Source organism: Daktulosphaira vitifoliae, unplaced genomic scaffold (genome assembly GCF_025091365.1).
Source record: "Daktulosphaira vitifoliae isolate Bord-2020 unplaced genomic scaffold, ASM2509136v1 Scaffold_1, whole genome shotgun sequence".
NCBI classification, from domain to species: domain Eukaryota; kingdom Metazoa; phylum Arthropoda; class Insecta; order Hemiptera; family Phylloxeridae; genus Daktulosphaira; species Daktulosphaira vitifoliae.
The window spans coordinates 64,172,946-64,188,255 of NW_026099572.1; the positions used below are offsets into that span (position 1 = coordinate 64,172,946).

General features: G+C 29.2%; 1 protein-coding gene across 5 annotated transcripts in view; it reads left to right on the forward strand.

Moving 5' to 3' along the window:
- The window catches only part of LOC126896589 (teneurin-m), a 155,457-nt gene extending 140,162 nt beyond the window's left edge, over positions 1-15,295 (forward strand). For 3 of the 5 annotated variants that reach the window (XM_050669513.1, XM_050669511.1, XM_050669512.1), the window contains 24 exons: positions 913-1,115; positions 1,236-2,138; positions 2,937-3,214; positions 3,509-3,725; positions 4,017-4,211; positions 4,267-4,476; positions 4,539-4,874; positions 4,957-5,164; positions 6,195-6,221; positions 7,035-7,251; positions 7,339-7,515; positions 7,601-8,262; positions 8,327-8,562; positions 8,625-9,068; positions 9,403-9,583; positions 9,639-10,468; positions 10,533-10,701; positions 10,757-10,934; positions 10,995-11,277; positions 11,402-12,060; positions 12,162-12,825; positions 12,913-13,073; positions 13,171-13,446; positions 13,525-15,295. In XM_050669513.1, the coding sequence (XP_050525470.1) occupies positions 913-1,115; positions 1,236-2,138; positions 2,937-3,214; positions 3,509-3,725; positions 4,017-4,211; positions 4,267-4,476; positions 4,539-4,874; positions 4,957-5,164; positions 6,195-6,221; positions 7,035-7,251; positions 7,339-7,515; positions 7,601-8,262; positions 8,327-8,562; positions 8,625-9,068; positions 9,403-9,583; positions 9,639-10,468; positions 10,533-10,701; positions 10,757-10,934; positions 10,995-11,277; positions 11,402-12,060; positions 12,162-12,825; positions 12,913-13,073; positions 13,171-13,446; positions 13,525-13,983 (8,173 nt within the window). In that variant the 3' untranslated portion in view covers positions 13,984-15,295. The remainder of the gene's footprint in view (positions 1-912; positions 1,116-1,235; positions 2,139-2,936; positions 3,215-3,508; positions 3,726-4,016; positions 4,212-4,266; positions 4,477-4,538; positions 4,875-4,956; positions 5,165-6,194; positions 6,222-7,034; positions 7,252-7,338; positions 7,516-7,600; positions 8,263-8,326; positions 8,563-8,624; positions 9,069-9,402; positions 9,584-9,638; positions 10,469-10,532; positions 10,702-10,756; positions 10,935-10,994; positions 11,278-11,401; positions 12,061-12,161; positions 12,826-12,912; positions 13,074-13,170; positions 13,447-13,524) is intronic. The other 2 variants (XM_050669514.1, XM_050669515.1) reach the window with 2 other exon arrangements.
- The last annotated feature ends 15 nt before the right edge of the window (positions 15,296-15,310 follow it).

Sequence of the window (15,310 nt, forward strand, 5' to 3'; positions counted from 1 at the left end):
TAATGTAATTTACTTTATTATGCGAAAAAAAAATTTCGAACTTTATTTTATCTTCACGGTGAAAATGGCTACCGAATGCTATTATTGTGTGAAAATTCTCGATTTTATTTTTTAAATTTTTAACTTTATAATGCTATGACATATTGAAAAGTGTATGGATCAACATTATTTTTTTATGAGAAATAATATTTTTTAATAATCCCTTTTTCATTCTACATACTTTATCTTAATTAGGATATTAATAATGAACTAGCAGATAATGTAGCTTTTGGAATAGTCCACCAATTTTTTAAAATTAAACACTATCTAAAGATTTGCATCGAAGCGTTTTTTTTTGATAGTGATTTTAATCACTGTCAGATATCATTATACTTGATCCATCTATACCACGTCACCACTGTGCCGCGACCCCCCTGTGCTGGGTTTTTTTAAGTGGAAATATACACATTTAACTATGTTAAATTTAAAAAGTAGTATAATGAAGAAAATTGTTAGTCTAAACAACTTTTTAATCACTAATTTAAGAGTAATGACAACTTTTATAATTGTGTGGGAAGAATAGCGCAGCAGAGAAATAGTTAATGATAAAAACAACCTAACCTGCACGTCACCCTCTCTCAATTTATTAAAGTTTTAATAACCTCCAAAATATTGATTCAAAAGTTGTAATCGACCAGGTATTTTTTAATTTGGATCATTTCTTATTATACGAGTCAGTTTAATATATGCGACATATTAAAAATATTAAGTTTACAACCTTATAAAGGATAAGGGATAAACTTAAAAAATATTTAAAGACATAAATCGAAATATAAATACTATTTTTACTAATATTATTGTACTATTGTTTACTAAATATTTTAAAGTTATACAATTTAATAAATAGGTAAATATATATATTTTTTATTTTAGGTGCTCCTTAGGATATGGTATAGGAATGCCAGTACTTCCGGTTAGGAATAATCTTAGGCGACCGACATCATCACATCATTTTTCATCTGCATCCCGATTTCAATTCCAAAAAGGATTTGCATCACGGTGTTCGTGGAAGTGTACGTCCATTGTTTTAATTATAGTTTGCCTACTAATGGCAGTGGCTCTAACTTATATAACAAGTAAGTTTATGCTTAGTTGACTTTTGACACACCAACTTATAAAACGAAAATAAAACTGTAATTTGAAAATAATGTGATAAATTTAAGTTAAAATATTTATATTGTCTAATAATATTCCAGCATCAAATATGTTACGACTGTCATACCAGGGTTCAACATCTTGTTCTGTATTTGTCGATGAAAATGGAAGTGATTCTATAACTGTACCGAAACAATTGAACAATAGCAAATCGACTGATAATACAGGTAGGTGGCGATCTAATCAATTATATCATTCTCGTAATAAACGCAGTTTGCATGATAATAATGATGATGGTGGTTCTAACGAGAATAACAGTGCTGTTAGTAGTGATTTTATTGGTGATGGCTTAGCAGTAGTAGATAATAATTATGACCATATGCTTGGTGCACGGCCTAATAATGCTCTCCCTAAACAAATGTATGACGTTCTCGCTGCTAAAGGTAGAAGAATTAATAGAAACCAACGACGTCCTTTACTGCCTCGACATCGAAAAAGACAAATTGCCGACGTCATAGTTTATCGAAAGGAACCTGATGTACAAAATTTAGAAGATTCAGAGCAATCTATTGTAGATATTGTACCACTAGATCTTGAACATCGAATTCGAGTTAACTTAACAATTGCTTCTGATGATCCATCCAGGAGCCCTGTATACTCGGTGTCTTTATCATTACCAGGAGGTAATCATGAGCTTGATCAAAATGAATACTTATCAGCTAATAAAGCGCTATCTGAAACTAATACTCTACTACCTCAGCCATTGAATAAAGCAACTGGTTCTGAATGTGAGTGTGTTTGTCCTTGTATGGATAAGGAAGACGACGGATATAGTAGTGTCACAATAGCTACTTCTTCCTCTCCGTCTTTGTTCAGTGATACTATTTGGATTAACGATACCTTATCTTGGACTACATGGTCAACTACAGAAGCATCAATATCTACAGAAAAAACTGATGATACTGTGTCTTGTTCTCCTCCAATTTTGCTTTTTTGCGATCCAGGTAAGGTTACAATCGATATTTTCTATTCATCTAATTAACTACAGTGACGTCAAAGAAAAATACTCTACAAAGTTACTCCAACCTATTGCAAAGCAATGTTTAAATTGTAGTTATTTTGCTAAAAGGTGTTTGATTTTTTATTTATGTTTGTTGGTAGTAAATATCTCACTTAATATTATGCTTGAATGGAATATTTTAAATTCTTATTATTTTACTGTTTTAATATTTATTTATGTTACTAGAAAATTTAAATTATGTAGTTGCTTCAAGTTGTTTAAACAGTAATTAAGTATTAATAATTTAGATACAATAAAGCTTAATTTTGCATGAATTATATTTTATAAAATACCAAAAGATATACACTAAAAACATAAGATTATTAAAATAATAATAATATATATATATATTATATTTTTTTATTCTAAAATTTATGGTTATAGTGTGGTAATAAGTAATATGTTGACAATTTTTTTCTAAATTAAATGAATTGTCTAGTTTCAAAAGAAAAAATAATTAAAAATATTTGTTTTCTTTATTTTTATTTTTCTTATCTCTATTTCTAAACTATTCGTCAAGAATAAGCAAAATACGAAAAAAATATTTTTTTTGTACATACGTACTTTTGTAACTAGATGAATCAAATAAATGTGATCATTATAATTAAAATTCAAGCTATAACACTCGAGTTAAAAAAAAACATGTCTTATAAAATTAAAATGATGTAAGTTTGAGTGTTACAGTTTCATTACGTTGTTCGATATTAAAAAATATAACTAATGAAAATATTTGGCGAAACAGGGTCAAAATTATTCCCCGTTAGGACTTCTCCACCAGATGGTACTACATTTGCTCAGATTGCTTTAGGAGAAAAATCTGAAGGTGAAATATCACCCTACGGCTACTGGAATGTGCAATTTTATCATCCACGAGCTGCATATGTTAGATTTGAATACAATTTCCCTAGGGGTGCTAGTATTGCAGTATATGGACGTCGAAATGCGTTGCCTACTCATACACAATATGAAATTTTAGAAGTTCTCAATGGATTTAAATCTCGTCAAGCTAGATCCACACATGTAAGTAAATTCTCTTAATATTTATAAAATTATTATACTAACATAATTATATATTAAGTCAAAAATATTCACGAAATCTTTTAATCTTATAATTACATATCTAACAAAAAAATTAATCGTTTGTATTAAATAAATTTTAATAAATGTATATCAATTTAAAAATAAAATAAAATACATAGAATACTCATATACCTACTTATTTTTAATTTCTTACATAAATTAATAATAAATTTAAAATATATTGGTTGGTATAAATATAAATACTTGGTTAAAATATTTATTCTTGTTATCTAGCCAAGCATAAAAAAAGAAGTGACTCATTATCTGGAGCCTGGTCATTGGTTTTTGTCAATGTACAATGATGATGGTGATCTAACTATGGTCACTTTCTCAGCTGTTGTATCGCAAGATATGACTTTGAGTTGCCCAAATGGGTGTAGTGGAAAAGGCGAATGCTTACTTGGTCATTGTCAATGTAATCCTGGGTTTGGTGGAGATGACTGTAGTGACAGTAAGTTTTAATAGTAACACTTATTACAATTATCGAATATACTCTTACATAAAATATTGTTGGAGGAATTTTTATTGAAAATCACTAACTCAACTAAAAAGCGTGTATCTGATTTCTTATAATAAAACGAGTAAAATGGGGTCAAGTATATGTTTTTATAGTACAAAAAATATCGATTAAATTTAATTGATTATTCATATTCACTTACATGAGAAATAAATAGCAATCTACCCTATTATAATGATTTTATAAATAAGAACACTATAAAACATTCAATTTTCGCATGTATAGGTGTATGTCCAGTATTGTGTAGTCAAAGAGGTGAATACATAAATGGAGAATGTCAGTGTAATCCAGGTTGGAAAGGAAAAGAATGTAACATGAGGCATGATGAATGTGAAATGCCTGATTGCAATGGTCATGGTTATTGCACAAATGGGAAATGCATGTGTGCTCTAGGCTTTAAAGGAAAATTTTGTTCAGAAAGTAAGTGTTTTGGTGTTTTTAGTTTTTAATTTATTATAATTTTATAAATTTCTAGTTGATTGTCCGAATCCCAACTGCAGCGGACATGGTGTTTGTGTAGAGGGAACCTGCATCTGTAAAAAAGGCTGGAAAGGTGTAAACTGCGATGAAATGGATAAAGATGCAATCCAATGTTTACCTGATTGTTCTGGTCATGGTACTTTTAACTTGGAATCACAAGCATGTCAGTGTGAACCTTTATGGTCAGGCGATGATTGCTCTAAAGGTAAGCTATTTAAAATTTTATTTAATAATGCATCAAAAGTTAACATTTTGCAATTTATGTAGAAATTTGTGATTTGGATTGTGGAGTTCATGGCCATTGTGTTGGTGAAACTTGCGCTTGCGATGTTGGTTGGTCTGGACAGTACTGCAACATGAAATTATGCGATAGTCGTTGTAATGAACATGGTCAATGTAAAAATGGTACATGTTTATGTGTAACTGGCTGGAATGGAAAACATTGTACATTGGAAGGATGTCCAAATGGATGTTCTGGACATGGTCAATGTCGAGTTAACGGTGATAATGTATGGCAATGTAAGTGCATGGATGGGTGGGATGGATTAGACTGTAATACTCAGTTGGAACGTGATTGTAATGATAATATTGATAATGACAAAGGTTAGTAAAATAATTACCCTAAGTAATTAAGAATATCTATTTAAAAAGATGTTCAACAATGTAATTTTAAACTTGTTATTAGATGGTCTTATGGATTGTGAGGATCCTGAATGTTGTTTAAATCATATGTGTCGCAGCAGTCAGCATTGCGTTTCTTCTCCGAAACCTATCGATATACTTTTACGCAAACAACCACCAGCCATAACAGCGTCGTTCTTTGAACGTACTAAATTCCTTATCGAGGAAGGTAGTCTTCAAAACTATGCTCGATCAGACAATTTCAACGAAAGGTAATAACTTAAGTTAATTTATTAAAAAAAAAAAAAAAATCACTATATAAATGTGTATCAATCAGAATATTAGACATTATTATTTAAATATGGTATAATAATAGGCATTGGTATAAAATATTCGTTAATATTTATATTAATATTAATGAATAGTTATATAATATTTAGAGAAAAACCTTAAATAATTTTTTTGTACAGAATGAGTCAGAATATTTTGATAGTAAAAATAACTTTGATACTCTACAAATTTTCTTTATGATTCTCAATAATTATAAATTTACTAAGTATAGTTTAAACATTTCTTATTTTGTTTAAATTTTAATAAAAAAAAAAATGTAATTATTTAAGAGTATTATTTGTCAAAAAATATTGACTTCTTCTGTATGTATACTACCATAAAATAGAAATACTAAAATATAGGTACACCTTCAAAAATACAAAGTTGTATAATAGTTTTGAAAAAAATATTTTATTAAGTGATGAATGTGTTAATGTGTATGGTGTTACCTTCAATGTTTCTGTCTTGAATCTTTCTACTAATACTGCGTTGTGCCCATGTGAAAAATTTTCCTCTCCTTTACGTTCCAATTTATGTATCAAATGTCTCAAACAAAGTTTTACAGCATTTTTAAAAATTATGGTTCGTAATATTATTATGATTTTGTGAGCAAAATGTAAACTTTATGATAAAATATTTAAATTATTTTTCTATTTAGAAAATCGTTGAAAATGCATTCAAATTATTTAATTTAATAGTAAAATAGTAATTTAAAAATTAAATCAATAGAATTATACTTTTTTTTATAGTATTAAAAATGTTGTGAAACGTTGTAAAAGCACTTGTTATTTTTAATAATGCCTTCCAAGCAGCTTTATGTGTACCTATGCTTATTGTATAGTATCTAATAAAAATTAAATATGATGTTAACTTTTGCATTAAATAAAACAATATTAACAAAAATAAAATTATTTTTATTTACTTTAAAAAACCGAGCCTAACGCTTTCTTTCGAATATTATGTTGTTTCCAGCGTTTTCTGGAGCCACTTCAATACGAGGTAAGAAATGGCCATTGTTTGTCCAGAATGTTTTTGTTTTGTATTATTTTGAAGGAAAACAAATTTCTTTTGTTTACTTTCGGGTGTTTTATGTTATTCAGCTCTTACATTTTATCCTAAATACTTCGCTTAGTAATACATAGCAGTTGTTTTTAAAAATTAAATAATTTCGGGTTATTACATTATTTTAATGCAAATAAAAAATATAATTATTATATTATTAGCACGTTGTATGCTGGTTTTCAATAAAAAAAACTGCATACTCAATTGCTATAAAATTAGGTGAAAATCGCTTATGCATGCATGACCTATGTGCTTCAATCCTTAAACATGTGTATTGTGTACTCGTCAAATGCTTTATTCTTTCATTAGCTGTATTAGTTATATAATTTAAGTATATAAAATGTGTACAATAACACATTACTTGATAAATTGTTTGAAGCATCAATTAAGTCTTTATATATGATTTCAGATATTTAAAACGATGTAAAAATAATTTATACATTTTGGCGGGAATAATATTATAGTAGAAATAAAATAAAATACCATCTAAGCTTTGAATTAAAACTAAATTAAACATAGTCTATTAAAAAATATTTTAAATTCAAAACACTTTTACAAAAAAAATTTAATTTAACTCACTTTTTGCTGGTACTGTTATTATTTTAGTTTGTCCCACTAATTGATTAGATTTTATTAATTTTTACGTTTATATTATTTTTTACGCATAGCACGTCCAAAGCAGTAAATTAGATTGAATTTTTTTTCGTAAAATCATGAATTTTTATGATTAAATAATTTTTTTTTATATAGCCGATCTGCAGTTATCCGTGGACGAGTTGTTACTTCTACTGGAATGGGACTAATGGGTGTACGAGTAAGCACAAATATTGCACCTGAAGGCTTCACACTCACTCGAGAAGATGGGTGGTTTGATTTATTAGTAAATGGAGGTGGAGCTGTAACTTTACAGTTTGGAAGAAGTCCCTTTAAAGCACAAAGTCAAATTGTCAATGTTCCTTGGAATGAAGTATGCATTACTAACATTTTTTTTTCTATTTAAATGAGTTACTTCAATAGAATTTTAGATTAATTACGTAACTTTTTATACTTTTAGATTGTCATCATTGAGACAATTACAATGACTTTAAGTGATGATAAGGGAATCCAATCTGGTGGACAACCATGTAAAGCACATGACTACGATCAAATGAAACCTGTAGTACTAGCATCGTGGAAACATGGATTTCAAGGGTCTTGGTCAGATAAAAGTGCCGTATTAGCAGAGTCTCAGGTGCGTGTGCATAAATTTTAAAAACATGTACATATATACTTAAGAATTATCAATTTTAATTATTATTAATTTTTTAAAACTATAGGTAGTACAAGAAAGTTTCCAGATTCCCGGGACAGGATTGAATCTAGTTTATCATAGTTCTCGATCAGCAGGTTATTTGTCTACTATTCAGCTACAATTAACGCCAGAAATTATTCCACACACTTTAAAACTTATTCATTTGAGAATAACTATTGAAGGAATATTATTTGAAAAAACATTTGAAGCAGATCCAGTGATTAAATATACATATGCTTGGAATAGATTAAATGTGTACAGACAAAATGTCTATGGAGTGACAACGGCTTCAGTAAAAGTTGGTTATGAATATACGGATTGTAAAAACATTGTGTGGGACGTACAAACTACTAAGCTTAGTGGAAATGATATGAGTATATCAGAAGTTGGCTCTTGGAACTTGGATATACATCATCGTTATAACTTCCATGAAGGAATATTACAAAAAGGCGATGGATCAAACATTTATCTCAAACAAAAACCAAGAATTATTATGACATCTATGGGTGATGGGCATCAAAGACCTCTCGAATGTACAGATTGTGACGGTGATAGTGGACTCAAACAACGTTTATTAGCGCCAGTAGCTGTTGCAGCAGCTCCTGATGGCTCTATTTATGTTGGTGATTTTAACTTAATACGAAGAATCATGACAGATGGAACTGTTAAGACTGTAGTCCGATTAAAGTAAAGTTTAACAAAAATATATTTAAAAAAAAACAGTTTTTAATTAATTTGTTGTGTTTTTTAGTGTCACTAGAGTATCTTACCGCTATCATATAGCTGTTAGTCCATTAGATGGATCTTTGTATATTTCTGACCCAGAAAGTCATCAAATTCTGAAGGTTAAAAATCCAAATAACTTTTCTAATCCTGATAATAACTGGGAACCAGCAGTTGGGTCTGGTGAAAGATGTCTTCCCGGTGATGAAGCGCATTGTGGTGATGGTGCTCTGGCAAGAGATGCTAAACTAGCTTATCCAAAAGGTACTTATTAAATAGTTTTAATTAAATAAATTTTATAAATAAATATTATTTTTCAATTTTAGGTGTTGCAATATCTTCTGATAATATTCTATATTTTGCTGATGGCACCAATATACGAATGGTTGATAAAGATGGCTTGGTATCCACTATAATTGGCAATCATATGCATAAATCTCATTGGAAGCCTATACCATGTGAAGGAACTTTAAACACCGGTGAAGTACATTTAAGATGGCCAACGGACTTGAGTATTAATCCTTTAGATAATACTCTACATATAATCGATGATCATATGGTAATGAAATTGACTACTGATAATCGATTAAAAGTTATCGCTGGTAGACCCATTCATTGTCCACCGATCGGGCGAACTGGGATAAATACCGATCAAGAATTAGCTATACAAACAGCATTAGTAATGCCACAAAGTATAGCATTCGCTCCAAATGGTAATTTGTTCGTTGCAGAGTCAGACTCTCAAAGAACTAATAGGATTCGAGTTATCAGTAAGTTTTTTTAAAAATTAAATATATATGTTTACAAATATTTTATTAGATTTAAAATTTATTAAAAATTTTAGTTTATAATTATAAAAAAATTAAATTTTATCAAATAAATTCCGAAATATATAATTTATATAGTATAGAATGAAAATTCAAGATTATTTGTCCAGAAAAAATTAATTTTATAAAATTTTAAATTGACTAAAAATAAAAATATATGACTAAAATTTTTTTTTTTTATAAAATTTCAGTCATTATGTAAATAACACTTAAAATAAATGTAGCTTTAAACTTGAAAAATTATAAATATTGGTTAATTAAATTTTTATAATGATAGGCACTGAAGGAAAAATTGCTCGTTTTGCTGGTGCCGAATCTAAATGTAACTGTTTGGACCGTGGATGTGATTGTTTTGAAGAAGATCATTTTCTAGCTGCAACTGCAAAATTCAATACGATTTCTTCGATTACTGTGTCACCTGATGGAGTTGTACATGTGGCTGATCAAGCTAATTATAGGTAAATTTATTTATTTAAACATTGCAGCATAAGCTAATTTCTTTTACAAATTTAGAATAAGATCTATCATGTCACGATCTCCTGAAGCAACACCAACTCGAGAATACGAAGTATATTCACCAACTACTCAAGAGCTATATGTATTTAACCGTTTTGGTCAACATATAGCAACACGAAATATTCTCACTGGCGAAACTAGTTACCAATTTACGTATAATCAATTTACTAGTAGTGGAAAACTTAGTTCAGTAACTGATGCAGCTGGAAACAAAGTATTTTTATTAAGAGATCACGCACAACAAGTCAACTCTATTGAAAATACTAAAGGTCAAAAGTGTCGTTTAAGAATGTCTCGTATGAAGCTCTTGAGTGAAGTAAATACACCAGACAATTTCAACATAACATTTGATTATTATGGCCCATCGGGTTTACTGAGATCAAAATTGGATTCAGCTGGTAGAGGTTATGTGTATACTTATGATGACTTTGGGCGATTAATTGGAGCAGTTACACCAACAGGAAAACTAATTCGTTTAGCATTTGATCTTAGTGTAAAAGGCGCTTCTGTGAAAATTTCCAATGATGATAATCAGCCATCAACAATGTTAATTAAAGGAACTTCTGTAGAAACAAAATTAGGCGGTTCGGAGAAACATACATCTATCACCAGCGAAGGAGACATTATATCAGAAACATCATGGGGTAATAGAGTGACAATTGAATCGGTACCTTATGCAGTTTTAATGGAAGCTGATTCAGTATTGGCTGAGAGTTATCCAGTGCCTGGAAAACTGAAAACTGAAATTGGATCTGATCTAGCAAATAGATTTGAATGGAGATATTACTTAAGAGGGAAATCTGGCGGAAAACTTAAGCCCGGTGAAGGTAATTTAATATTTTACCTCTCATTACATAAAATTTGATAATTATTTTTAATATATTATTCTAGCCAAATCTGTTGCACAAGTTGGAAAAAAATTGCGCATTAATGGAGAAAATATAGTTTCTTTAGAATTTGATAGAGAAAGTAGTACAGTGGGTGCATTTATGGAAGATCATATTGAACTTTTAAATATTACGTATGATGTCACTGGACGACCTGTCAAATGGGGACCAAGGTAATATTTTTTAACAACAATTATTATATAACCTTAAAATTTAATATTTTGATAGGAGTAAGGTGTACTCTGAAGTTGAACTCACTTATGATCGATTCAGTAGACTTAGCGTATGGCGGTGGGGTGATTTAAAAGAAATATATGGTTATGACAGAGCTGGAAGATTAGCTGAAATACGTTATGCCGATGGCAAGTCTACTTTGTATGTTTTTAAAGACATGTTCAGCAGCTTGGTAAATTTATAAAATTACGTGAATTTTTATATGAGAGTGTTAAGCTATTTTATTTTATAGCCATTGAAAGTGACCACGCCCAGGGGAAGTGATTACTTACTTCAGTACGACGAATCTGGTGCATTACAATCACTAACAACCCCCAGAGGACACATTCATGCGTTTTCGATTCAAACATCTCTTGGATTCTACAAATATCAATATCATTCACCAATCAGTCCACATCCTTATGAATTACGATATGATGACAATGGAAATATCCTAGCTAAAATCTATCCACACCAATCAGGCCGTGTATCCTATTTGTATGATCAACATGGAAATATCGAAATTATTATAGCTGGTTTGTAAATTTAATATATATACACATATATATTTCATATTTAATGTTAATTAAATATAATTAATAGTTGCTTTCTCATAAATTGATAATCACTGAAATAATATTTTATTTTTGATTTTACTAGGTTTGATTTCAATACATTATGCATACCAGACTAATACTAATTTAGTGAAAAACATTAATGTAGTAGAACCAGGCTTTGAATTGAAACACGAAATCCGATACCATCTGGGTATAATAAAAGATGAACGTTACTTATACAGTGCTAAATGTGGACTTCACAATACCCACCTAAAATATCAAGTCGATGGTAATGCTAGAGTTACGGCTGTTGACGTGACTATTGGAAACAAAGAGCTATCTCAGCTTAAATTGAAGTATAATCAAAATATGGGTACTTTAGAAAGTATAAGTGACTTAAGAATATACAAAAATACTTTTAATAAATCAGTTATTCATGATACGGCTAAGCAATATTTTTCTATTTCGGAGTATGATAACCATGGAAGACTAAAGTCTGTTGTTATTAACATTAAAGCCAATGATGTATACAGAATGGAATTAGAATATGATGTGAGAAATAGAATTTCTTCTCAAAAGATTATTTTGGGCCGTTTAAAAATTCAAAATAGCATGACATATAGTGCTGATGGACATTTATTCGAAGTAGCTGGAAGTAGTGATTGGAAGTATATTTACGATGAAAATGGTAACATTATTGGTGTAATGGATCATGGACAAAAATTAACTTTAGGATATGACGTTGGAGACAGGGTAGTACAGGTAAGAAATAGATTTATTATTATCCTAATTATAGTTAATAGAATTGTTATATTAGTAATAAAAAAAAAATGTTAACCTTAATTGTAATATATTTGAATTAGGTTGCTGATGTTCAATTGTACAGTTATGATGCTCGAGGGTTTGTGTCCAAGAGAGGAGAAACTCATTTAAACTACAATGATATGGGATTACTAAGTGATGCTACGGAAAGTGATCGCTTTAGTGTTTCATATTATTATGATCATAAGAAGAGGTTATTAGGTATTCATAATGCAGGCGAAAATGTGACACAATTCCTTTATACCGATCCACAAAGATCGAATTTAATAACAGCCGTACACTACCCGGGTTCAGGTCGAACTTTACATTTCCTGTACGATGATCATGATATTTTAATTGCTATTGACTCACCAGAACAAAGATATTTTGTTGCTACTGATCAAACTGGATCTCCAGTGGCAATATTTGATGTCTCTGGAAATTTAGTAAAAGAAATTCAAAGAACTCCATTTGGGCAGCTTAGAAAAGATAGTCATCCTGACTTTTACGTTCCTGTTGATTTCCATGGTGGAATATTAGATCCACATACACGTCTCATTTATTTAGATCATAAATGGTATGACCCATCTGTTGGACAATGGATTACGCCTGATTGGGAGCAGCTGTCTTCTAAACTTAGCTATCCAACAGATATATTCATTTATAGATTTAAGAACAATGATCCAATCAGTTTCAGTAATGACCAAAACATCAACTATATGACTGGTATGATAGTTTTCTAATTATTTTTGTTCTATAAATAAATAAATTGTCTACTTATTATATAACTAAACATATTTATGTTATAAATAGATTTAAATAGTTGGCTAAAACTTTATGGTTATGATATCGAAAAAATGATTGGTTCATCATATACTAGACGGCAATTACACCAGCCAAATGGCAAAGTTTCTTCTCTTCAACTAGCACCAGGATTTAATGTGGTGTCCGGACTTCAATGTATCGTTGAAAAGGTATTTATCAATCAAAAATACATTCTACTTAAATATATTTAAATATTCATGTGTTAAATTATACATATATATTAATTAATTTGATATTTTATTTTAGGAAATGTCATTATTTAGTGAATTTGGATTTATACCTGAACCCTTATTGAAAATGGAGACTCAAACAAGAAATTTACTTCCTAGAGTTGCTTACCAAAGATCAATATTCGGTGAAGGTGTACTTATATCACGAAATAATGAAGGTTTGGCTATCGTATCTGTCGTAGATAGTGATAATAGTGTTGTACAAGATGTTGTGACATCGGTTTTCAATGGCTCATTTTTCTTGGATTTACATTTTGAACAACACGATAAAGATCTTTTCTATTTTGTTAAGGTAAAATTACATAATTTAGTATTATTGATGACTATTTTTTCTATTTTGTATACTAAATTTTTAAAATTATTTTAATAGGATAATGCACTTAAACAAAATGATGATATGGAAGAGTTGAAACGGTTAGGTGGAATGTTTAATGTTTCTACTCATGAGACAGCTGACGGAAAAGAATTGAGGCTTTTAAGTGCTGAGGCACTCATATCAATCCGATATGGTACTGATCATCAACAAGAACGACATCGGTTATTGAAACACGCACATAAAAGAGCAGTAGAACGAGCATGGGAGTCAGAAAGAGCTTTAGTAGCTGCTGGATCAAAAGGAGCTAGAGCAGAATGGAATACTGAAGAAAAAGAAGAGCTAATAAATCGTGGTCGCGTGGATGGATATGAGGGGCAAGACATACACGATGTTACAGGACGTCGACCACAATTAGCCGATGATCCTGGTAATGTTCGGTTTCATAAAACTCCAAACCGTCGAAAAAGAAACCACCGCACTCACTATCGAAAGAATAAGGACGAAAAAGAATAATAAGCAACCCGTGATAATTACATAATCATGAAAATGTATACTTATTAAGTTTCTATATGCTACATTTAATTAAGGACGAAAACGTGATAATTCACTCTTATTTTTAGTGATTTTTTTCTCTGAACTTTCTTTTCTGTTGATAAGTAATAGATTTTTTTTAATTGCTCAATATCCGTCCAAAATACACACAAACTTTACTGAAAATTATTCAATTCTTTTTGGGTAGTAATTTATTCAAAATAATTGAAAAATGTTTTATAAGATATCTAGTCATTTAATCAAATTTTAAAATAAACATTAGGAGTTATTTGGTTCAATTTTCGAGAAATCAATCATATATATTTTTATATTGGTACACTCAGGGAAACGTACTGGATCTTTAAAAAAGTCTCTAAAAACTATTGTAATATCAACATATTAAAATGAAAATACTATGTTTATTCTTTATTTATGGAAATTTCTAAAAATAAAACAATCAATTAATGATTGGGAAAAAGGATAACAATAGTTCTTGGACTTGCTTTTTTATTTTAAAAAAAATGTTGTAAATATATTTTACATATGTACATAATACTATACATATTGTTATTTTTTGTGCAATTGTTTATTTATTTTATTTTTTGTTTTATTATTATTTTTATGATATTATTATTATTACTACTTTACTATGATATTTATTATACGCCTAAAATAATAATTATAACGTTACCATATAATAAAGAACATGTCTGCTACAGTCTTAAGGCTATGTTAAGTAATTTATCACATAATGTTAATTTTATACAAAGAAAAACTGTTGCGCCTATTGATTTAGTGTATTATAGGTAGTGACAACGAATTCTTTGTTTCTATAATAATTATTATTTGTGACAAATACGTAAATGACGTTTTTTATGTTTGGTTCATTTTTAGTAATTTTTAATTATTTGCATACAGTTAATATAAATTTTAATAATTTTAGTACTCGAAACTATGTATAGAACCCTAAAAATCATGTGATGTACGTCATGTAGTGAGATAACGTATATTTAATTTAATTGTTACTGAACTGATACTTAGAATAATGTTAAATCTTCAAATTCGTATAAAAAATATAACTTAGCCTTAGCCTATAGTGTCGACTTGTGGATGTACATAGTACATTGACTTTTTTCATACTGACTTTTTGTACATATATTATAATAATACAAATATATATATATATATGTAATAATATACAAGTAAATTTGTATACTTTATGACTATTCATGATTTAGTGTAAAGTAATAAATGCGATATTAATTATTATTGAAATAAAAATTTGAATTAGTTATATGATATATTTTTA